Source organism: Athene noctua, chromosome 1 (assembly GCF_965140245.1).
Source record: "Athene noctua chromosome 1, bAthNoc1.hap1.1, whole genome shotgun sequence".
NCBI classification, from domain to species: domain Eukaryota; kingdom Metazoa; phylum Chordata; class Aves; order Strigiformes; family Strigidae; genus Athene; species Athene noctua.
In genome coordinates, this window is record NC_134037.1 from 165,302,949 (window position 1) to 165,328,088 (window position 25,140).

The following is a 25,140-nucleotide window of genomic DNA, read 5'->3' on the forward strand; positions in this document are numbered from 1 at the left end:
TCGCCCCGCCAACCCGCACCCGCCCGCAGCGCAGGCCCCGTCCCTCGGGCGCAGCCTGCGGTGCTGCCGCGAAAGGCCCCGGCGGCGGGGCGGAGGCCGGGGACCCTCCCCCCGCCCGCCCTCGCCTGCCCCTGCCCCCGCCGGCTCGGCAGCCAGGGGCCGGCGGGGCAGGCCCGGCGCCCGGGAGCTTTTCTGCCTGCCTTCAAACGGAACGGCACCGAGACAGGCCCGGCAACCCGGGCAACCCCAGTACCGCAGGGTTAAACATACCACACAGACATGGGCAAATAAGAGCACAGTGACGTTACAGGTTTATGCAGAGCTTTACTTTGGTCCACTTCTACATGTACATCATCAAAGTCTGTAGTATTAAAGAAATTGTTCTTCTACGCTTCTGCCCTGCACTTTTAGTATTTTCCTCTGCTCACGCTGCCCATTAGCCTATTCACCATCACAGATTCAGGTCCTGCTTTAAAACAAAAACACATACACCCCCCAAAAAAAACCCCCACTCAGCTTACAAATGCACCGCATTAAGCAGCTTTAAATAAAGATACTACTTTTACAGGTCATCTACATCACTTTACTTCCCTGAGTACAGCTAAAACAAGTAAAGAATGCTGACTGATTAAAATTACCAGATGAAAGAACTGCTTTCTGCAAGGCTTAGAAGAGCCAGTTCTGTTAAAAGCATGCTCATTTAAGCAAATAATGAAAAAAAATACTCAAACTCTTAGAGGGCAAACCAGTAAAAGTCCCTTTCCAGTTTCATCATTTTCCTTCCTACTGCTCTTTAGAACCTGTCTGCATGTATAAAACCAGAAAATACAAACCAGGATTTTCTTAGCTTAGAAATTAAAGTGTTACGGTCCCTAGGCCAGTAATTCCCTCTCAAATACATAAATACAGAGGCCAGAACTTTCTCTCAGCTTTCAGGGATCACCATGAACATGTAGTGTATGAGTGCCAGTCTGACAGAGAACACAACATCTGAAAAAGGGTGAGAAAGAAAACCATCTTCTTAAATCTAAACCTGAATTAGAAATACAAACCTACCAGCCCAATTCTAGCTGTTTAAACTTAAGATTAATAAAAACTCTGATGTTCTCTGAAGAGCAATTATACCAGTATTTATTCCTATACTGGAGGTTATACTCCATAGAACACTGATCATAAGCAGCTGCTCAACAATGCATTTGGCTTACGGATAATATAAAAATACCAGTTGACTTACTCTCTTTTAACAAAGTTGCCCCCAAAAGGTAAGATACACAAAGCCACCTTGAAGTTTCATCACTAAACACAACTGCATTCATATTTTAGAAACCAACTTAAAGAATTCAGATAAACGTTTATCCTGAATTTACAAAAGTCTACTGTATCGTATTAAGGACTATGCTCTAAATAAAATTCCTGGGGCAAGAATGATATAAACTAGGTTATTTTTGGACTTCATATAGAAGTTTTAAGGGGGAAAAACTGAGTTAGCAGTCTAGACACCAAAATGATACGATAGTAAATACACCTTTTGGCACATATGTCAGCGACATTGTTGGAGAAGTGTTTCTCACTAACTGCTGGTAAGCAGCGTGTGGGATTCCCTTTCCCATCACTTCCGTTCCACTTGTACAAGAAGTTCTGGCATTAATGACTGTGATTATGCAGCTGCACTAACTTTTTTTTTTTTTTTTTACCCAAAAAACCCTTCCAGATGCTACTACCAGTCCAATCTGCTGGAAAACTAATTCACAAACTTGCTATTTCGGTTAAAATGAGCTGGGTTAGGATAAATCTAATATTCTAAAATATCTCCTATTGAACAATGAGATCAGGAATCACTGAAGTCTTACTAAGTGTAGGAAAGGGAACCAGAAGAGCAGAGAGAGGAAACCTATAATGGAGAGTGGGAAAGGAGCGAAGATCACCAAGCGCCTGGCATTGGACCAGAGGCAGCAAAGCTCCAGGGAAAAGCAAGGTAAGAGGTTAGAGGTGCTATGCATTCTCATACTTGATACATGGCCAACCAAGAATTTACACATTTTTCCTGGAGAAATGTTCTCCCGTCTTCTATACAAAATTATTTTTTATCAACAACAGCCACCTCAAACATTTTGAAAACAGGAGATGTACTGCAATAATCAGAAACTGATGAGGTTTAATCAATGAGAAGTCTAACATTAAAGTACTCAAGATTTTAAATATGGAAGAACCACAGAAACGTAGAAAAAGGTCTGGAATGTAAGAATCCTGCACCTCAAGCTTTTCACGCGTAAAGAAAACAGAACAAGTGTTTTGTTTGTTTTTCTATTTTATAAAGAAAACACACAAAAACCCTTAGGCCCAAGAGTTCACCTGCATTTCATATTCTTAAGTTTACAGTATAGAAGTCACATTAATTATGATAGTACTACCTGTCAGCATAAACCCTCTCTTCACCAGCACCAATACGCCTTCTTAATTGGCAAATACGCTTTTTCACTGGTAACTGGTTCTAGTTGCATGTTATCAATAATGGAAGTACAGAACATTTAACATCTGTACTAATACAAGTTGTAAAGTTATTAGCCTACTGACCATTCATTACTCTTTTGATGCAATGCTAGCATCTGCCAGATTTTTATAGTGTATAGGATTATTTATAAGCCTGTTACTATTGTATATGATTTCATACAGCATTAGAGATGTTTGAAATCTGTTCTTGAATGTTGTATGACCTAGGTAGTATTCCATTGCAGCACCCATAACAATAATACTCAACATACTGCTAGTAACCTGTTGCGCAGTGTTTTAACTTTTTTTTTTTTTAACTCTTGTTATATGTAATAAAATACCAGTAAAGACAAAAAATTGCCCCTATAATGAGGCACATTTTGGCATCTGTGCTAAATGCTGCTACATGGGCAGGCAAGTGCAAGTCAAAATATGAAAAGGAGAAAGTCATCATCTAATCACATTCATAACTTTTTCATAGAAAAATATAAATATATTCCCTGAAATGTAGGACAAAGAAGAGCCAGCATCCATCATGAGTTCTAGTGCTATTACCATAAAAAAAAAAAAAAAGTGGGCTGGCTTTTCCTTTTAAGGTTACGTTTCGCAGTCTACATCATCTAAACCTCTGTCATCGTCGTCGTCGTCACAATCATCGTATCTCACAGTCCGCCTACCGCCATTCCGAGTTCTTATCTTAGAACGCCGATTAGCTCTTCTGTATTTGGTGTAATCCAAATCTTCAGAGTCATTTTCTTGGTTAGGTTTCCAACGTTTCCTTCGCTGGGGTCTTCTGGAAGGCTTAGAAGGGTTGGAATTGGTAATTTCTTTTCTAACAATTTCTGATTTCCTTTTCCTCTTTCTTGTTTCTGTGGCATCACTATAGATACTGTTATCAGTTCCGGAGTCTGAATCAGAAGAACAATTGAAACTGGCTTTTGAACTTCCTGCAGTCCCAGGTGCTCCCACATTCTCTGATACTGAGCTTTTTTCATCTTTTTTCCCCCCTGTTTCTGATTCTGCTGTTTCTTTGAAGTCATCCAATAGTTTTGATCTTCTGAAAGAGGCTCTGGATTTTTTATTTGATACTTCTCTTATATTTTTAGTTTGTTGTTTAGGCAAGTCAGAATCTACCTCCTCTTCAGAGTTGCTCGTATGATGGTTGTGGGCTGAAGTTGACTGACTAGAACTTCCCCAGTTTCTCCCGTTTTCCATCTTGTGGTTTTTGGAATTCTCCTCTGAAGAGCTGTATTTGAGATTTTTAAGAGCTACAGCACAGACCATTTTCTGTGCCTGCTTGTGGTTATCATCATTCTGATTTTGAGTCCCTTTTATCTCTGCCTCAGATTCTGTTTTTTCATTCTCAGACTCCCTAATATATTTTCTTTTAGGAGTAGATGATTCAGGGCAGGAAAGTTTTTTTCTGCCAGAAAGCTGTTCTTTCTCATTTTCAAACTTCAAGCAAGCATCTACCTCTGAGCTGCTGATCAGTCTCTTCCTTGATGCTGCAGACACATTGCCATGAAGCTGCCTTCTGTTCTTTTTTACTGTGTAAACACTTTCTGAGCTTGATAATTCTTCCTTTGTATCGCTCATTATCTTAATCTTACTAGCTGCCAAAGTGGCACATCTGCGTGGATTTTTCTTCTCAGTCACATTAGACAGCTTTATGTGTTTCTTGTAGTTAATGATACACGTCCTGCTCCTGAGCACTTTTGCACTTTGTCCAGTCTCCTCAGATGTTGATTCTACAAAATAAAGAATGGAAAGTTTTCAATACTTACATTTCTGAAATAATCAGTTTATTAAGCACAAACACTACCACCTTTAATAAAATACACAAAAGTATTTTTTTTAAAATTTCAACTGTTACATGCAATTTACCTTAAGTCTTTACTAAAAATACAGTCAGCCAGTCCCAGCCACACTTTTAACTCTCAGGATTACTCTCTTCCCTTGAGATAAAGAATGTTACTTTCAAACCCTTTCATTAGCATCACTAGAGTAATTGGCTTAGAAATTACAAATTACCTAATTCAGCAAACAAATGCTTTCATATTACTAATACTTCCATCATTACAAGCTATCACCTTTTTACCAGCATGAACTTCAGAATCAATTATTACACTTTTTAGACCTTTTTATTCTAAAAATCAGATATTTTTAGTAGACACAAGCTCCTGATGGATTTCAGAATTTTAGAATTGTTTCACATACATAGAAAACATTTAAACCATTGAGTTCCTTAGCGCTTTAAACAGTAAGATTGCTTCTAACAGTGAATCTTCCATTCAGTATTTTTAATATAGCACTTGCTTATATGTTGGGTTTTAAAACAAATAATCTAAATAATGTGAACAATGCTACGAAGATCAGTAGTTTAAACTTTTACCTTCTAAATAAAACAGAATTAATCCTAGGTATCAATAAAAATTAAAAGCAAAAGTTCTTGAAATAAATTTATTTGAAGACTTCATAAAAAAAAATAGTGTTCCTGTTTTAGCAGAAATGTGTTTTGCAAAGTTTTCCTGAGACTGTTGTCCATCTCATATTTCTTTGTAGCTGTTCTGAATGAAATGTATAAATGTGCTCCATTAAAGCCCCTATATTATATTAGCCTATTATCTCCTGATAATATTACACTTTGTTCTAGCTTAAACTAATTATTTTTGATGATTCTCTACCTGTATTCAGGAAACTGAGGGAAAAATCATGGCAGCTGCTGTCTATTTGAAGAATGCTAGACAGTTAAGTATTTTCTCAAGTGAAAGTTTAAGAAAACAAGATGAGTTTATAGGGGGCATGCTCTCTCATCTTCCTTTATAGAGGGATGAAACAAAGCTTGTCTGGCTAACTTTGTTTAAACTGTCTGAACTGCTAATGGCTGAATGTCTTCTAAGAATGGTAGCCACCCAGCCATGGGAATACCAGCCCGAGACTTAAAACCGAGTAAGGAGCAGTTCCTTGCTCCTTCTAGCCTGCTTAACACTGCAAACCATTTGTAATCTCTTGTTCCCCAATTCCTCACCTGTGAGGTAAATACAGCACAACATTTTCCCTAAATTCCAAGAAGAATAAAAGCAATGAATGTACTATAGGAAGCTAAAAAAAAAAAAAAAAAAACCAAACAAAAAATGTCCAGCTTGAATACCAGTATCAAAAATCTCTTCAAATAGCAAATCTGGTCATTACTTCAAAGTAAAACCTTTTATGTACTTACTACTCAAGTATATTTCTGTTTTGATGTTTCCACAGGATACTTAATTGACCGTATTTTCTAACAGTTTCCAAAAATTATACATGAACATTACTACTAGTTGTACTGTGTGATTTTATGGCAAAAACATATTTCTGCTGAATACTGCATAATGCTGTATAAAAGGTGGACTCATTCATGGATTAAAAAATGAAGAGCTGAAGTAATTACACACTGTCCTCCAATACTATCAAGGAGACATGTACCCAACACATGGCTGCTGCTTATAGCTGTTGTGAGGTATGTCAGGATCAAAGAGTTTTAACATGGTAAATTACACTTGAAACAGGAAAATACTGTCAGGACATGTGATGAGACATCATAACATAGGGAGTGGTAGCAAACAACAGCACACAGGTTTACTGGTACAAAGAGACATTGTGACCAGTTAGTGAGTGTAGACATGTATAACCCAACCCTAGGATTAAGATTCCCCTACATCTGCTTTGAGCTACACTCGCATTCTAGAAGGGCTGTTTCGAAAGGCAGAAAAGACTGCCCAGCCTTAATGCTGAGGGCTAACTTAATCCCCTTCAGCCATTTGAAGAAATAAACATTTAAAAGAAACTATTCCAAGAAAGGCAGCTAAAAAAAACCCCAAAAGAAAGCACACAATAATGTTAGCCAGTTTTTCCCAGCAACAGGTGTTTAGGTGTTTATAGATGCATGTTTTGAGGAAAAAACCTTTATCATAATAAACGTAATATGCGTATTTTCAAAGTTTCAGCAGCTAATTCAGAATATGGAATGCAAGACTAAAGAATAAAGGAGTCCAGTCTTTCTGCAACATACTACAAAATTATTAAATCTATACTTAGTATACAAATTTGCTCCCAATTTAAGATTTTGTATAAAGCTCATCTTATTTTTTAATTAAAACTTAATGAAACTACACAATGAACATCCTGAATTAAATGCAGCAATGCTATAAACAGATTGCACAGACAGGAAGAGGGAGGACTAAACTCCACTACCCACAAAAACTAGGAAAGCACTTAAAATAAAGGCACCAAGGCCTTGTCCCATCAGGTATACCATTGTGACAAGCTGTCCTTGAATTCACGTCATCAAACTCTAAGCCTCGAAGTCCAGGCTGCAATACTGGGTAGGAATATCTAGCCACAACCTCCAGTCAACTAATCTGCAGGGTGTGCTACAGTTCACAATTTCCCAACCCCTGTTGACCAGCTACACAATTTACATGAAAACTTTGCTTTAGGTTGTTTGTTTTTTGTTTTGTTTTGGTTTTTTTTTTTTTATATACGCAAAAACATGTTATAAATCTATGTTATATAAAAATAATTATATAAAATATATTGCATAAAATGTATAAAGTATATAAAGTATAATATACATTACAGTACTATACCTACTATGTTTTAGATATATAGTATATTTTATATGTATTATATATTAAAAAAATAAGCAAAGTGTTCACATAAATTGCTTAGCTGGTTAACTGCATAGTATATATATAGTTATATATAGACACAGTGTGCATGTATTTAAAAATAGTTATTATATAAATACATGTGGCTATATGTGTGTATTTAAATAAAAGCATGCATATACTCCAGCAGTACCTAACAATCACTTTTAGAAGTACATTTTCCTTTCCTATTTAACTATCAGCTACTTAAGCTTAAGAAAAGAGCAATACATCCATCAGTTTGGCAAACCACAGTAAACTAGGCTGTGCTAACAGCACATCTGTTGTTATATCTATTGACTGTTGAGGAGAAAAACTTAGCTAGAAAGGGCATCTGCTAATTTAAAAATAATTATGTGACTACCTGTAGTAGTATTGTAAATTAGATTAAAGATTACACAAACTGAAATGGAAAATAAATATCATGCTTTACAGTAAACATTGTCCAAAGCTAATTATCAGTTCATATACAGGACAACTAATGTTTCAACAAAACAAACCTGGGAACAACTCACAACGTAAAGAAAACTAAATACCTGAAAGTTACCTGCCCATAAGGAACACTGTATGTGACAACGATATATTCTGCTACACATGCACCTCAACATTTGGGTGGTTCTACAGGGCAGGGGATGTTAAACAGTTTGTATGAAGTATGACTGTTCCATAATAAATGAGTTCAACTTAAAGCAAAAAGAGATTAAAGTAAAAAGAAAAAACAAACAACTGTTTATTTTCTTAGCGATTCTCATTAAAACATTTGGTAATGTTATTATGATCATTAAGCAAATGCAGCCCCTGGCAACTAACTGATAATACATATTGATATTTGCCAATGTCTGGCACCAACTGCACATGGAAACCAATGCTTAATCTGCTTTTATGATTGGCAGTTTTACCTAGTAGATGAACATTGATTACTAAAGAAGCTATGGCCAAAGTAAAAGGATTAGAATTAACAAAAAAAAAAAAAAAAAGTAATCAAAAAAGTTTAAGGGACAAAATGTGAGTAAGAGAAGTTTTGCTCCAAGTTAGAGCTGGAAGACAAATTAACATTTCACCCCCACAGGTACAAAAGGTGCAATACAGCAGAAGCTTCAGTTTAACCAGAGTATTAAAAGAATTGGCAAAGAGAGAAACTAGAGTTTCATCAAGTTTTTAAAACATGACAATAGTAAAAACATCCACATTACATTAAAAGGACAAGCTAAAGAGACCAAAATCTCATTGTTGGCTATCCAATGTGACAGGTTTTACCTATTTCATGGGAAATGTTTACACAAAAAGTGTAAGGAAAGTCTTCCAGTCTCGTTTTCCCCTTAAAAATGAGGTGTTAGACAAGCTTAAGAAGGGAGATGTTACCAAGTGCCTACTCCAAAAGCTACAAATTTACATTAGATAAAGTATTTGTACCAATACCTTCCCTTTTTGCCGTATTAAATGTCTCTTCAAATCTTCTCAAAGTAATGGTAAACAAGTCTCCAAAAAAAAAAAAAAATTCCACGAAGTGTTCTATATTTGACTCAGGAATTTTGACTAAGAAGCATATTCAAGTAAGATTTTCAATTCTATAAAGCTATTAAAAGATTTTTCCAATTAAGTTTTAGAAAGTGACTAAGGCAACACAGCTCTGACAAGTCTAGAGTTCAGCAGCCAATTACAGAACTCTGCAGATCTTTACTGCTGCTTCTCAGGTCCATCTGCCATCCTTTCACGTTCCTGATTTTAAAACATTAAGAAACATTTTCAGTACGTTTAGCAGCTATGAATATTAATATCTTTTTAGTACAAAAGAAATAACTTGTGGAAAACTGTCAAGACAGATTGATCTTAAGAGACAATCATTTTCATCTTGAGACACAATAACTTTCTTCTCCAGATTCTTAAACTACTGCATTATAAACGTGCAGCAAAGCCACTACCTGGGAGGGCACAAAAATCTGCAATAATCTAATTTACAAGGCTGTTAAAAATTTACTCAGTCTGGAAGAAAAAACACATGCTGCCAAAAATAATCCTTTCCCCCACCTTATTTTTTGGCAAGGCAGCGTTCAAGTTGACACTGAACACTGGAAAGGAAGTAACTTGGACACAAAGCTTTTACTCTTTTATACTGCAGTACTGAAGACGGCTGTTTCTTTTATCAATTGCCAAATTAAGTATGCAGGAAGTAACTGAAAATACTGATAGGATTTTTTGCTCCCAAACATGACAGTCTTCAGCTCTGATAGAATGTTATGTGAACCAGAAAGTTTAATTTTGTTTTGTATGCTTGGTGTGGAGACACTCAACCAACCCCTTTGAGCTTGAGTACCTTTTTTGCTTTAATTCCCTTACAGTTTTTTCATAACTATTTGTGGGGCACTAAATTCGTGTAACCCCCCATGTTAAGCCTAAATAATGCAGACTGCTTTGAGAGAGGTGGGTAAAGAAGACTGCAGGGAAAGATTAGTCTTTGCACCATAATAATAAAACAAAAGCTATATGATGAAGCCTTGAAAATAAAAAGAAAAGTTATGTAGAAGTGTGTGCAGCAGTTCACACAATACAATCCTGAACATTGAACATGTTAATTTTCCTTTTTAGGATAACTGCAAGTCATGAGAGCTCCAAAGCCTGAAAAATTTCCTTTACTCACTGTAAAGCATACTGACAACTTGCACTTGAAGAAAGTTAGATACAGGAAAAGCTAGTGATGCAACTGCATCTACTGCCATTTATGGGTATTCTCTCAAGTCAAGTCATGTCTTTTAAGATCGCTTAAGAGCTTTCACATTCTTTTTTGGGGAAAAAAAAAAACACAACACAACAAAACAAACCAACAAAAATCCCAACCACAGTTAAAATTCCTAGAGTTCTTAGAGGTTCATATTCTGGTCTCCGTGATTCAGTGACCGGTTTAGAAGGATTAGACCAAACACCAACCTCTGAACAGTCTTTCACATTCCAAATCAGGATCAATCCTCTAAAAATATGAAGACACATAAAGCACAGAACCTGTTTTAATAAATCTTAGCATCATTCTGATAAGCTTAAAAAACCCTAAAAGCTGTATCTCCAAATCATGTGTCAGCCAGCACACAAACATTTGAAGTGACAGACAAAATCATATAAAAAAAAAAGCAAAGAACTTTTTGAAACAAGTGGAATGGTAAATCTTGCTTTTGCAACTTCAGTTGGCCATTTAATGCTTTACAGAGATCTTCTCATCTAATGTCTTATCAGTCTGATAACGCAGTTAGAGCAGTGACATGACGCTTCAGTTAGATACAACATTGCTTAAGACACCCATGAACCTATGAAACTAAACTGAGCAAGGAATACGAGGGTCACCACTGTATCGGTAACAGCACCCTCCACCCCACCCCCCCCAACCACCCAAACCCCCTGTACGTTAAATCTGGGAGAAGTCAGACATGCATCAGAACACTACCAGTGCAGCATCAAAGTGTGTCTCTGTCTTAAGGACACTACACATCACTGACAAAATAAAATCTGAAAGTCAAATCAAGATACAGGTTCCAGTGTACACCATGGAAGAAAGAATAATTAAAACACCTTTCAATCAAATTCATTTTGAAAGACTATAAATAAAAATAAAGTTACTTCAACTGAAAATAATGGTTGTAAATCTGCTTTAGCACAGAAATTTCAACAGAAACTTAAAATAACCTGAAGTAAGAACTATTACATTACCCACAAACTCAAACTAACAGGACTACAAACCAGAAGGTTGTTACTACTGAAACTGTCAAAACAAGGGGCAGGCCAAAGAAGGAGAATGCACTGCTCCTTTCTGCTACCTGAGCTGTATACCACAGGCCTCATTCACAGCACCCTTTAGAATATTGCTCAGGTTTGTGCCAATAACCTGAAGGCCATCACTTCTCAAATTTAACTGTCACAGCATCCACGCACAGCAATCTTACTTCAGAATAGGTATTTTAGCATTAGTTACTATGTACTACTACACAGATAAGCAAGTGAGAGTTAAATATGGAAAGAACAATTATGATTTAATGGCAAGTCTTTCACAGAGAAAGGTATTGCCTGAATTTCACGAGAACAGCCAGCGTTCAGCCTGAATTCTAAACCCCACAGAACTACACCAAACTGTAACAGTTTTCTCTCAGTGCTGTGTTTGGTAACCTCCCAGTTCCAAACCTGTCTAGACTTCTAGACACTTAAGAGTTCTTCCTCCCCCATTTATAGTTATTTCAGAACAAGAAAAACTATTACACACACTGTATAGTCCAAATCCTCTCAGTCATTATCCAGTTATTAATCTTACATTGTTTCCTTTATCTAGTCAGTATCAAGAATTAAATGCATTAACTTTAAAAATTTTACCTTTTCTAATGATTTTTGTTTTTCCTTTTCTCTTCCTCTTTTTTATTTTTGAAGAAGTTTCACAATAGTTACTGTTATTGGAGTATGTTTCAGATTCTGTATCAGAAGAGTGATTGAAGCTGGCACCAGGTCCAGATTTTGAACTCCTAGCAATTCTAGTTGGCACCAGACTCTCTGAGAGAAAACTCCCATTCTCTCTGTCTTCTGTTTCAGATTCTGCTGTGTCCTCTAAATCGCTCAAAACTTTTGCTTTTTTTAAAGGACCAGCAAGCTGCAGACCAGTTGCTTTTCTGCCATTCCATCTATCCGATTCAGAATCCACTTCATCCTCGGAGTTGCTCACTGCAGGCTTATTACATGCAGATGTTGACTGGTCAGAAACTTTTTGACTGCTCCCATCCTCTGAATTATGGCTTTTGGAGTCCTCCTCTGAAAAGTCTAGGGTGGGACTTTTCACTTTGGGAGATACAGAACGGACTATCCCACGTAACTGTTTATGGCCATTGCTTTGCCAGTTTTTCTGCTTCATCTGTGTGTCTGTCTCAGAATCTGAAGTTCCATTTTCAGATTCACTAACAAATTTTCTTCGTGCAGATGAACCAGGTTGAGAAAGAATCTTCCTCTTGATAAGCTGCTCTTCTATTTCTTTTTCACTTTCAGACTTTAAGCCTACATCATCCTCAGAACCCTCCAGTAACATTCGCCTGGCTGCAGCTGAGGCATTTCGGTGAGGCAGTTTTCTGTTCTTGCACCCAATGCCAATACTTTCTGAGCTTGAAACCTCTTCCTCCACATCACTCATGAGCCTTAACTTATTAGCAGCCACAGCTGCACTTCTGCGTGGAGTTTTTCTATGTCGACCTGTGCTATTACTGAGCGACTCAGATGTCACCACTGAAGTATTTTCAGAGTCACTTCCATATAACTTTTTCCTGACACTTTTTCTTGTATTCCCATTCTCTTGAAGAAGTGTTCCTGTAAAGGAAAAGAGAGATTAGTATCTTAAATATAAAAATAGCAGCTTACATCTTGTGAAATCTGGAACAGATTCAACGCACAAGCATGACAAATTAAATATACTCCTAGTAATAGTTATTTGCTTCTGTTGTCTGCCAAGAGAAATTATTTAGCTATGTCATAAATTTCAGATTAATTCCAGTTTTGTGAAAAATATGACTTCTCTACAAATTACTGCTTTTACTTTCATTAAGATATAAAATGCTGCAAGACATTCCCTCTCACTAGGATCTTGGTTTCTGCCCTCCTCCCCTACGTATCAAAAAAAAAAAAATCTTTTAGAAGTTGAGTGTATTTTGAGAGCTTCAGAACTACCACCAATCAAAAAAGTTAGTATTTTACATATACAACAATTTAAAAAATATTGATTACATTTTTTATATATATACACACATACACACATTTGTGTTATTTGCCGTTCACAAAAAAACCCTGTTAAAATCTTACCTATTTGTTTTCTCTGAGCAGCTTGATTTCTAGTTATCCTACAATTGTTGTTCTTTCTTCTACATATACCATTGTGTAGTGGAGATGACACAAGAGCCACAGAGCTTTCTTTGCTGTCTTCTGAGCTACTTGTAGAAGATGAAGAGGAAGTAGATGAAGAAATCAAAGAACCTTCTATTTCACTTTCTGCTTAAAAAAAAAAAAGTCAATTAGAATTGTAAGCATACAGTTAGCTTCCAGTTAAGAGCTACATTTTACTGACCCAGAAAATCTTCAAAATCTCCCCACAATATTATCTTACAATACACTGTCATGCCTTAAATGACTTACATGTATGAAAATGATAGCTACACAAAATACACGACTCCATATTTATACAGTGTTCAGTAATAGGAAGCTTCTTTAACCTGCATTTAAGTTTCAAGTAAAATAACACAACTGTTTTCAAGTAAGAAAACAGCATGTTAACAATCAACCCAAAACATATTCTGACAGATCTCTTTTATTAGGATCTGCATTCTTATTCTTTGAAAGAAGCTGCATTTTTTTTCAAGGTGAGGTGTAGGGGAAGAAGGAAAAGACAGGAAGCTTTTTATGTCTTGGGGAACTTCTATTATTTGCTAATTTTGGATGGCAATGTTAGTGTAACATACATGGCTGTATAACTGTATTTTAGAGTGTGATTTATCAAGTACACTACATTTCCCTCTCAAGTAAGAGACATCCATTCACTGCAATCATTTTCCTAGAACAGCTACTTGAAATGAAGAAATTCTATTATTAAATTTGGTAAGACTTAAGAGCATCAATGATACAGTTAGTGGGTCAACAATTTCTTATCAAGTTTTACTCAATTTAGTGTTGCTGTGAATCCCCATACAAAAGCTGCAAACCCCCCACCCATTCACTTGACTGCAAAACGGATATACAACCAAGACAGCTCTGCCTCTAAGAAGCAAACTATCCTACTGACAGCTTGCACATAAAGTGGAAATTTTTTCATTAGAAGTTAAATAAACATACTGCGTTCTATGGGATTTAAAAGCAGAAATTGCTATGTTTAGTGCACAGATCTTTTTATAACATTCAATAATGTAGTAAGTGTCCTGAATTCACTAAAATACATAAAATTCTGTATTAGACAAAAAACAAGCTGCATAGAAATCTCGTTTAAAAAAATTCACATTAAAAATGTAAACCTCATTTAACAATTTAGGATGCAATTGGAAATTATGAATATTATAAAGGAAAGGAAACATTAGTGGACAAGTCATAGGTAAGACAAAGATGAAAATCCTCATCTGAAACAGATTCTATTTCTGACCTGATGATAATGCAGAACAATTTGTTAGTGTTGTGGATCTAGCTTTTCCATTCCTTTCAAAGGATGCCAGGCATGCAGAATCAGAGGATTCACCGGAGGAACTATGGTTGTAATTGCTAGCATTCGTTTTATGGCTTGCAACACAGGCGGCTCTACTTGAGGTAGGTTGAGTAAAAGAATCTTCCTGCTCAGATTCAATTTTTGCCTGAGACTTTAATGGTTTCTGCTTCAAATTTCTAGTGAAAGGGGAAAGAAGTAAAAGCAACGCAGGTTGTAAAACTATGAGAAATAACGACCACTATGTATTTTAGCAATACGTGCGATTTTAGATTTTTGGAAGGTTAGTTAGATTTGTGAGCTAACATGGTGTAGGACAATTTTAACTTTGATAAGAATAAGCATTATGTAATTTCATTAAAGTAATAGTCTACACTCCTAGTGAAGTTACACAATAGGAAACATTCTTCTCTGCTCTGAGAAACAAAGAAGGTAATACTGAATGCCTTCTAGACAGCAATATCCTCTTATTGTTTACCAGGAAACTGCAACAGCAGTCTCAATTTCTGTGGAATTCTCAGTCTCTTGTTAATTGCACATAAACCCATACTAAGCACTACGCATACTAGCATTATTCCACAATAAACTGAGTTCCAAGGACACAAAGAAGGTGTATCTTTAGAGAAAGTTTACTGTCTAAAATAAAATGCATGTTTATAGAGAACTTACTGATTTGATTCTTCATGCTATACATGGTAGACTACTACACACAGTCCTGATGTTACTTATTTTCACATTTAGAACTACTAAGGAGGTTTTCAGATATTCATCTGTGTGCACAAGATGCATATGCTCTTTTTGCTATCCAAACACTCTTCTAAATTGTCCCAAACTTCAGCCCCACTGAGCACCACTGACTTGTAAACAAGTCACACACAACTCTTCAGATACGAGAAGTGTCATTTCAAAGGAAAATTTCTGCCTATCCTTATACGACTTTCCTTATTTCTCTGAGAAGAAACAAGAACCCAAAGAATACTCCCAGTAAAGCTTAAAGCTCATTCCCAGGTATTTGTGTAGCGTAATCCAACACATAAATAACAGAATTTGAACATGTAGAAGTAATCCACCGAAATTTGAAGAGAAGAAAGCCAAACATGGCAAATGTATTCTTAAGATCTTTTTTTCCTTAAAACTCATTCCTGTCCTTGCACTGCCAGAGACGAAAGCCTGGACAGTAGCAGAAAGGTATGAGCTCAGTTTCAAGGATGTACCACGTTTTACTTTTGTATTTTGTCTCACTTCATCCCATATTCAAATTAAGAAGACATAAGTTAAGCATGTCAACCAGCAGTTATGTCAATAGCTTGTTTTCCTTCAAAAGATAAAGGCATACCTAACTACTAACAGAATGTTACAGTAAGTGGAAATTTCTATGAATTCCACAGGACTGACTGACTTTTGTATGTGATAAAAACGAGGAATATATTCAGCTTTGTAATTGTTGTCATATACAGAGCAAGTAAATCTTTGTTTCATTCATTATTTCAGTCTGATTATTCATTTCCTGACTGAAATATTTCACAAAAAAGCAAAAGCCCCAACTTCTACTCTTCAGTCCCTTTGCTCTTTCACAACCAGTTTTATACTACAAAAAAACCCCTTTTTTGGGTCTTTCCTACTGCGAGAAGTAATTATAAAAAGTCTCACTGAAATTAGTTAATCATTTAATAAATCAATTGTTTTTTTCTTCATAGACCGAATATGACAGTATGAAGATTAGTCAGCTCTGATATATCTCTACATCTTTGTTAGGTTACCTGAGCATCTTGGTAGGTTGTTGCACTGAGCTTTGATTATGAAATCTTCTAGTATACCTCTGGTTTCTTCTTAGTTTTTCATTCTGTTTCTGACCATTTTTGAAATCTGAAACAATTCTTCTTATTTTCTCTTCAAATAGTGCTGACAATCTCAAGGTCATACTATAAATCTAGGTAAGGAAGTGTCTTATATTAAAAAACCTTTAATCCATGAGTAACATTTCTAAAATTAAAAACTGTAGAAAAAAAAAGCATGGCACTCAATCTTGTGTAACACTAGATAAACAAGAAATGAGCATATTAAATATTTTTGTCATGCCCCACCATCTCTCCAACCAGCAGTTTTAACAAAACTACTGATAAACTAATTCCAAAATACCTGATTTCATTACAACAAGCATAAACACCCCAATATTAACAGCTACCTTTGACTTTTTGTTTGGAGTATAAGATTTTGCATTACTAAATATCAGTCTTATATCTTTGCACAGTTCCATTGGAGTGTCATAATTTCCAGCTTCCAGGGTTTCTTTCACCGTACCAAAGTCCATAGGAGTGTCTATAATATGTCTGTAATCCTAGATAAAACACATGAAAAAAAGTTTCAAAGTATAAAGAAAAAAAAACCTTTTAAATTTTATTTCCATAATTTAAAGGTAGCTAAGATGACCACAGATTATCTTAACCATCAGCTGAAAAGGGAAGCGCCTACCAGAGCAGACAGCAATGCTTTTGCTGAGACTAGTTGATTTAAAGTCTCCATTACATTATCCCATACAAACTCTTGCTCATTTTCACGGTCATCTTCAGAATTTCTGAAGAATCATGATTTGATACAATGTCACATGCTCGCTCAAGCAGATTACCAGTTTCAATTCTCCTGAGGGTCCTCAATAAAAACTACCCACTAACAACAACATGCAAGTCAATGTTTTTACTATTAAAATGAAAAATGAGACTGTTGTAAATCATCATGTAATCCTTTCCCTGATGCATTTTACCTTGGAGAAACAAACTGATCTGGTTAAAAAAACCACAACTAAACCACCACAAACCAAAACACCACTATCTTTCTCTCTTGTTAATGAATTTTAGAGAACCTCAAGATGTTTTTAAAACCTGAAGTGAAACACTGACTCAAGATATGAAGTCCCCAGGAACACCGTTGCATGCTTGTTAGGAATTTATTTTCCTTGAAAGTTTGTTGGGTTTTTAGACAAAAAGAGACAAATGAATTAGCAAGATTACCATGCACAGCTAGGAGAAAGACAAGGAACAAACCAACTTCATATCTCAGGCTCAGTGAACAGGTTTTGTAGACCTGTCCCTCAAGAAACTAGTTTTTAATTAAGAACATACAGCTTTATCTAAAATTATTTCCCTACAAGAGACAGTAAAAAAAGCAAGCAGAAAACGACTGTAAGTGGTTTCAAACCATATTTAAGGTATCAAGATATTTGTAGACACCACCACTATTTTACAAGTGCTTTGTGTCAATATTTTGATGGATGTTATCTTGATGCAGTAGAGCATACAGCTCACAGTTCTAAGCACAGAGCAAAGCAAATTTCTTTCAATGGTTTGGGATGAAAGCCATAAAGAGAACAAATGCTCCAAGAGCTATATGGAGATTTTATTACAGTACCAAATGCTAGAAGAAAAAAAAAAAAGTAATTTTTATATCTTGTAAGGTTAGTAAAAACAACTTACAGGGTACTGATCCAAGTCAACCGGCTGCCTGAAAGGTTCAGAATCTTCACACTGGAAGATTAAATTCACCAGTTCCATACACTGCTTCTTCCAACAGTTTTCATCATAGCCAGTTTTCATGCTTTTTCCTTTTTTTAAGCCCCGGCCCTTGGAAAAAGGTAGAAAAAAGCATTACTGAAATACAGCAAGAAAAATTAACCTGATAATCTGTCCGGAATTATTTCTGTAGCAGAAAAATGCACTTCCAAACATACTGTTTTATAACAAAAAGGGCACTACACTACTAGCAGATTTTTTCTTAATCCTTATTAGTAAACTGACAAATTATAAAACTTTTACTATCTTTCAAGGGTTCTTTTATACTAACTAAGGCACACAGAAATATACCCTCTGATACCAAATTATTCTCAAAAGTTTTGAATAATATCCATCACTCAAAATATTTTTTCCAAGCATCTCAGATGAATAATGCTTTTAATATTTCAATATCATACAAATAACTGAAAACTGTTACGCTGAATAAAACTGGTATTCAACTTGTAAGTTAAGATTTTCCTAGAAAACTAAACAGAACAAGTATAGAAGCATTAAAACAACAAAGACCTACTTAAGCGAAGTTTTTACTTCCTTAATACCACTAGAAAATTTCTGTTCTATGATTGTTATAAAACCTAGCATCACTCCTACAGAATTTCAATAGAGTCCGGTAAACAATTTTTCCTGCCAGACCTCATTTGGGTATATACAGTAAAGATTAGTAAACTCACTTTTCTTCTTCTATATGTTGTTCTTGGAAGACATTTTTCATCATCCTGGACAAAATAAAATAAAATCATCTTAAAAATTACAGATGAAAGATAATGGGTGCTCAAAGTGTCACTAAATTTGATACTGTGGTAAAAATAGATTTTTATTCTAATTTGTCTCAATAAGACAGAAGATGAGCATATAAAAAAATACAACCACAGCATTTGAGAGACTTGGAAAGCAAGATCCTAGATACCACCACTGAAGATTCTCAACTCCAACTCTTGTCCTTGATACAAAGGAAAAACCACCACCAGAAACTGGAATGAGAAGATACCCATCAGCTTTGACCCTCAGTGCTAAAGCTTATCAGTGAATTGAATTACTGATAATAAAGGTTACAGAACTTTCTCATTTTTATTTGTCTCAAGTTTAGGAAAAGACAACCTGTGATCAAGTTACTTTTGGTGAAAAGAAAACCTTAACAATGTGGATGTAATAAGGTGATGCTAAAACAGCAATATAAAGAACCAAAATGACTCAATGTAATTTTTTCCCTACATATTAACCTGCAAGGGAGAACAGCTACTCTGCGACTTTATGAAGCCTTGTCAGTAAATGCCAAATTAGAAATCACAGTGTGGAAGAAACATCAGTTTGGGCAGCTCTGGGTACGTTATTAATAAACGTACAGCACTGCAGATAGCATTTGCTGTATAACAACAATGCATATTTACCTCTATCAGATTTAAGATAAATGCACTTTATTAAATTCTCAGTGAGGCGTGCAAATCTGACGCATGATTCATATTGTGGTATACAGAGAAACTGAGAGCCAAGCATTACTGCAATAGCTATACAACTTGTCAGCTTTTAGCATTTGTGACTAGTATCAATGATAATTTTGACCTTAAAAATAATCAGATGCATAGAATTAAAAATACAGTGAAAGATAGCTATTCATGTACTCTTGTAATATTTCTATTACATTACTGCACATTAATATGCTTCAGAAATAGTGCCACTCACAAAACATGAATTTTTTTCTAGTTGATGGCACTGTTATAGTACAAAATACATGGTTTTATACTTAATACTGACAACTCATCTTAATAAAGCATCTCTTTACATCATTCCCCACATTCATAATATATTCCATGTTTATATTAGCTATGTAAATGTATAAACACATACAAACATATCTCTAAGAATAACTGAGCAATTTTACCAAAAATATTTGAAGGCTGGTAGTATTTTCTTACCATCATACAGTATTGGAATTATCCACAAAAAAAGCTTACCAGATCAGCATCAAGACAATCTTGTTCATCATCTGTTGTGCTACATAGTTCAAATATGTTTGTACAGTCCTGATCACTGTAATGCAATTAAATCTCTGTTACTGGAATAGCAAAAACATAACTATCATTTCCTAGATTAAACAGTCACAACCAAAAGCTACACATAAACCGGAAAACAGTAACTAAGAATTAAATAAAATATAAAAATTGCAAGATGATTATAGTATTAACGAAGTAATGCTATGCCTGAAAACCTGCTATACTGTGCATTCAGAAGCAAGGGGAGGAGGGTGAAATTAGTATGAGGGATTTGGAAAAGACCTTCACACCTGATCTACCTGCAGGAAGACTGCCTACACTAACTTTTTTCAAAATAAACCTCTCAACTGAAGTAAGCCAAGCAAGCTGCAACAGGAACTTCTAGACATGGGCTAGGCAGCACAGAACTTACTTGAGAGGTTGAGCTACTTTCACGTCAAGTGACTATAAATACCAGTGACTGCTATTAAGGGAAAAAGTTAAAATGTCTCTACGCTGAACATTAAGTATTTTCCTCACTAACATAATACGCAAAAAGAATTATGCAATGTCCTGAAGTGCATTAAAAAATAGTAAGAAATCAAAAGAAGTAGAATTCACAACAAAGGGATATTAAGATGCTTATACTCTCCCACCATTTAAGAGCATTAGTATTTAAGCACTATTTAGATTAAAATGCCACTTACTTGATAAACTTTAAGAGCTGGGTAGTGATCTTTTTTGCAGCTCTAGCAATAGCACTTCCAGGTTCATTGAAGGTCCTAGCATTGCTTTCAATGTATCTTACTTCCCAAACCAATGCAGAGATTCTCCTTAAAATTAAAAAATATTGCACCTTTAGTACTAAGCTGGAAAGCTTAAAAACTGCAAAAATTACATCTTAGTAATTTTCTATCCATATTAGATCAAGATATATTCCTTTACGTCTCCTTAGACCAGTCTCAAACTTTTCATTCACGTGAAACACTGAAGTATGTGCATATGTATACATATACAGACACACACACTCAAGGAAGCAAACCCAACAATGCACATCTTTGCTCACTCATTTTCCAACTCATTATTGATAATTCATCTTCAGAAAGTTTGCAAAATTTTAGCACACTTTAGTTTCATTCTTAAAATTCAGTTAATACAACTAGCCAAGTAAGCACTAGCATTTGTTACCATTAAATTAAAAATATCACTGTAATACTGAGAATTGTGGATTTCCTGGATTCTTTAAAAATGCATGCATTTTTAAAAAGCTTATATTTGACCTTATTCAAAAAGGAGGGGGAAAAAGTACTATTTAACCATCACCGTAAATGGTAACATTTATTCTGGAAACATCAGAAGTTGCTTGTTGCAATGCCCTATCAAATGGAACACAAGTTGTGTAGTATCTTGGTAATTCTTAACTAAGGAACACAAGGCACAAGCAATTAAAAAAAGAGAGCAACAAGAAGCTTAGTCTACTTATGTTTTTAAAGACATCTCAGCTATGATGTTCTTTTCTGTCTTCCCTCAAACTCCTTGCCTTGAGGTCAACTGACCAAAGCAGTGCCCTCTATAAAATGATTTGTAGAAACTGCTACAAATTAAAATTGTAGGTTGATAGAAATGAGCTAGCAGAACTATGTAATTTCATTTTTGTAATTAATTTTTCCAATTCCTTATAATTGTGAAGCAGAGATACCTCATGTTTGCAGATTTTCACCTATAGAATTTCAAACTATTTCCCAAGACATTATTTCAGTCTTACGTAGGAGGAAAACAACTATGAATGTCTCTTCACTGTATTTACAGACACACTGAATGCAAGTCCAGATAAAGAACACCCTTAGATTTCTTTCAGATCTATGGACATGCAGCACACCCAGAAAATCATAACAGTATCATCACTTCAGTTTCTTCCCTCTTCTCTACATTACTAAGTGCTTAAGAGCTTAACCCTCTTCAAAGTAAATTAAGTACAGCACTTCAAAATCTGAATTATGTCTTCAGCACTAAAATAACTTCAATTTTTTTAATACTTGCCAATTTTAAATAGCACATTTCTTAAAGAAAGAATGTCAGTGTGTATGAATGTCAGTCTGAAAACAGGGTCAATATAGGCTGAAATCAGTAGTCTTAAGAACTAAGAAACACAATAAAAATTAATATAATGTTGCAGTTATGAAGCATCAGAGTCCTGCTATGAAACACTAGTAATGCTGAATTCAGGCACTGGACTATTGGTTTGCAGAATGTTTGTAAAAATAGTAGTTGCTCTTCCTACTAAAAAAAGTTTCGATCTTCTCACAATGGACAAACTCAGGGCCACATTCCTGCTTGTTTCTACTGCTAGTACTAACCTGTAAAATCGGTTAGCCAGTCTAGTCCGAATAGTGTTCAGGTCTGTTGGGTAAGCAATCACGGTACAGTACTTGGGATATGTACACAGGTCAACTGGACCGGCAAAAGCTGCTGAAATATCTGGTAAGAAACAGCCAGATTAATGAAACTATTTCAAGGCTTGTATGCATATGACAATCAAGACAGATGTTCAATTACCATGTATACTTATTCTTTATAAATTCAATGATGTATAAAAAATAGAAAAATCTCAGTAAAGAACTGCACATAAAAATGTATGAACACTTAATTTACTTTTATCATAGGGTATTTTTAAAGGATGCAACAGATACTGCAGGAACCTGTTTATAAATGTAATGTTAGGAGAAAACTACCTAAATCTTCAATTGTATGCTCACCAAGAGTCAGAAGCTGATCAATACCACTGATAATCCGTTCACATGCTTCATCACGAGACCTCATGCCCCACTCTCCTTCTTGGGGTTTGTATAGTAGCTTCTCCACCTCTTCAAAAGTCACAGAAACACTAGCTCCTAATTCTTCAGGCTGATCAACTGAAGAGTGATAGCAAATAGGAAAGAGTAAGAAGTGAGAACACAAAACAACAAGATAAATTGTGAAGTACTCAACTCATGCTTACTAAATACTCATATGCTCATAACTGACAAGAAAATTCTTGCCTTAAAGCAGAGTTTGATGATAAGACTACATAGAAAAGAAGTACACAAAATGCATAAAATAGCGAAGATATCCTTTACTTGCCTTTTATGCAATTCTTAAATTCCAGAAGACTCTTTCCTATCTTCAGCTAAGCATTAGACTTAAAAACAGGACTTAAACTCAGAAGAGTTGTTTATATGCTTTTGTTTTAAATGCACGCTCTAAACTTTACAGGATCATAACTTAGTTTGAATCAATTTGTGCCCCCAACCTTTAAACACATGCAAGATTGGCAATAAGCTTTGTGACATCCTTCCTGGTATTGACAACTCGTCTTTCAGATGTTTTTAAAAATATTTGTTTTGAACATGGCAGATTAATCATTTCAAAGCAGTAAGAACTACTAGAAATATAAAGCTGTGAGGTACAGTTCTGTGGAGTTATGCTTCCAAAGACTAATGCAATCTGACCAATGCAGTGATTGAGTGGATAATGTATTATCCCCCTCAACTCCACATAGCAGTTTTAGTACATCTGCAGCTTCTGCACTTTGATTTATTTTTGAAAAGCTAAATTCCTCATTTCATTTGAGCACTTGAAAAGGAAGAAGCATGTCAAGGTTCCTGATCAGACACTATGGGCAGGTAAGATCACTTCTTTGTATTGATTAGGACAACTGAAATTAGCATATAAATTATTTTTTTATTAGCAGATAAATTCAACAGTATAAAGTCCGTAGGCTCATAGCTAGAAACTAACAGTAAGACCTTCCATTAGCATCTAAGAGTCTGTCCATTAAAAATGAAAGCAAGAAAGAAGATAGGATCCTTGTTAGCATTACAATAACTATAATCTGTGAATATGCTGCATACAAATTCTAAAATATATTTCAGTTACAACTACTGAGGGAAAAAACCTCAAGCTTTTAGTGGGGGATCTTCTAAGTTTAGAAAAAGACTTTTTTTTTCTTCAGCTCAACAGGGTTAGTCTTAATAACCTAAAATAATTTCTAGTTCTCCATTCATTTTTGCACTGATGGAGCCATAACAGTATTTGTTATCCACTGAAACAATAATAAAGATGAAGCAGTTCTTCAAGAAACAAATGGATTAAATACAAAAGGTACTAGGAAAAGCTGAAGGGGCAGAGCTGACTCACTTAAATGATCATTCTACCTCATCTTCAAGCTGAAATAAACCCTGCAACCAAACTTCCTGGAGACAACTCTTAAGAGAATGCAGCAAATAATGCTTCTGTACTTACAAAGGACTACAAGAACTCAACATGGTATCTGGTACTCCATTTACATGAGTGCTCAAGTGGGATTTTCTCCTGCAGGAGTAACAACTAAAGCAGAATGACAGACTAAACCAAACTGTCCTCAACAAGCATGTAAAGATCTCCACTTTGTTCTTTGCAGCACTGTTATATATGACTTTGAATACTTGTCATAACTCCTGGCATGGTATATATATATAAATATATATATATATAAATATATATTAAAAATATATATATTAAAAATATATATATAAAAAAATAACATGACCAAATGGTCTAATCTTCAGGAGTAAATGGGTCACAAAGATGAACCCACAGGAGGAGGGTTGTAGTGCTTACACTACAAGTAAAGACAGTTAATATACAAAACAACCAGTCCACATCAATAGTGGTTTAGTAAGCAGGCTGCTGAACACTGAACTTTCAGGTCCATATGCACCACCTTTTCCTGGCCTTGACAGCATTGCCCCTGACTAGACAAGAGTTTGACACCGGATACTTTATCTTGATAATCATGAGACAAAACTTACACTTGCAGGACACAAAATGTAGTTAATTAACAAGTTGTGACCTGCTAGTTAGTCTAACTTTAGTGCTGTTCTTCTCCCATATGCCTATCATAACAAACGGAATGACTAAGTATTATTTTGAGAGAAGAGTGGCAATGTGAGGTATAATTTCAATTTGATCTTTAAGACATTCAATTGAAGAAAGGACAAGAAAGCAAAGGAGAAGGGGTTTAGCCCTGTTTTATACTATATTGTTAACATAACAATGCTTTCTATAAATGCACAAAACATTTCTGTAAGAGCTTTACTTCCCTACAGAGTGCCATTTTCTGCCTGGAAAGAAAGGTAGAAAATAAGGAGTTCTGGATTGTCTTCAGACAATTTTTGTTCTTCCTCTAGCCTAGTGTCTGCTTTGGTATGTACCCT

The 25,140-nt window shown here is 35.4% G+C and overlaps 1 protein-coding gene across 2 annotated transcripts in view; it reads right to left on the minus strand.

Annotated features, from left to right (window-relative positions):
* Nucleotides 1-323: 323 nt before the first annotated feature.
* Nucleotides 324-25,140, minus strand: part of BRWD1 (bromodomain and WD repeat domain containing 1) — a 60,752-nt gene continuing 35,935 nt past the window's right edge. For both annotated transcript variants that reach the window (XM_074903902.1, XM_074903895.1), the window contains exons 30-41: nucleotides 22,663-22,818; nucleotides 22,264-22,384; nucleotides 20,614-20,739; nucleotides 19,889-19,964; nucleotides 18,608-18,652; nucleotides 17,841-17,987; nucleotides 16,556-16,708; nucleotides 16,131-16,300; nucleotides 14,314-14,549; nucleotides 12,990-13,175; nucleotides 11,526-12,500; nucleotides 324-4,238 (exon numbers count right to left, since the gene is read on the minus strand). In XM_074903902.1, the coding sequence (XP_074760003.1) occupies nucleotides 3,088-4,238; nucleotides 11,526-12,500; nucleotides 12,990-13,175; nucleotides 14,314-14,549; nucleotides 16,131-16,300; nucleotides 16,556-16,708; nucleotides 17,841-17,987; nucleotides 18,608-18,652; nucleotides 19,889-19,964; nucleotides 20,614-20,739; nucleotides 22,264-22,384; nucleotides 22,663-22,818 (3,542 nt within the window). In that variant the 3' untranslated portion in view covers nucleotides 324-3,087. The remainder of the gene's footprint in view (nucleotides 4,239-11,525; nucleotides 12,501-12,989; nucleotides 13,176-14,313; nucleotides 14,550-16,130; nucleotides 16,301-16,555; nucleotides 16,709-17,840; nucleotides 17,988-18,607; nucleotides 18,653-19,888; nucleotides 19,965-20,613; nucleotides 20,740-22,263; nucleotides 22,385-22,662; nucleotides 22,819-25,140) is intronic.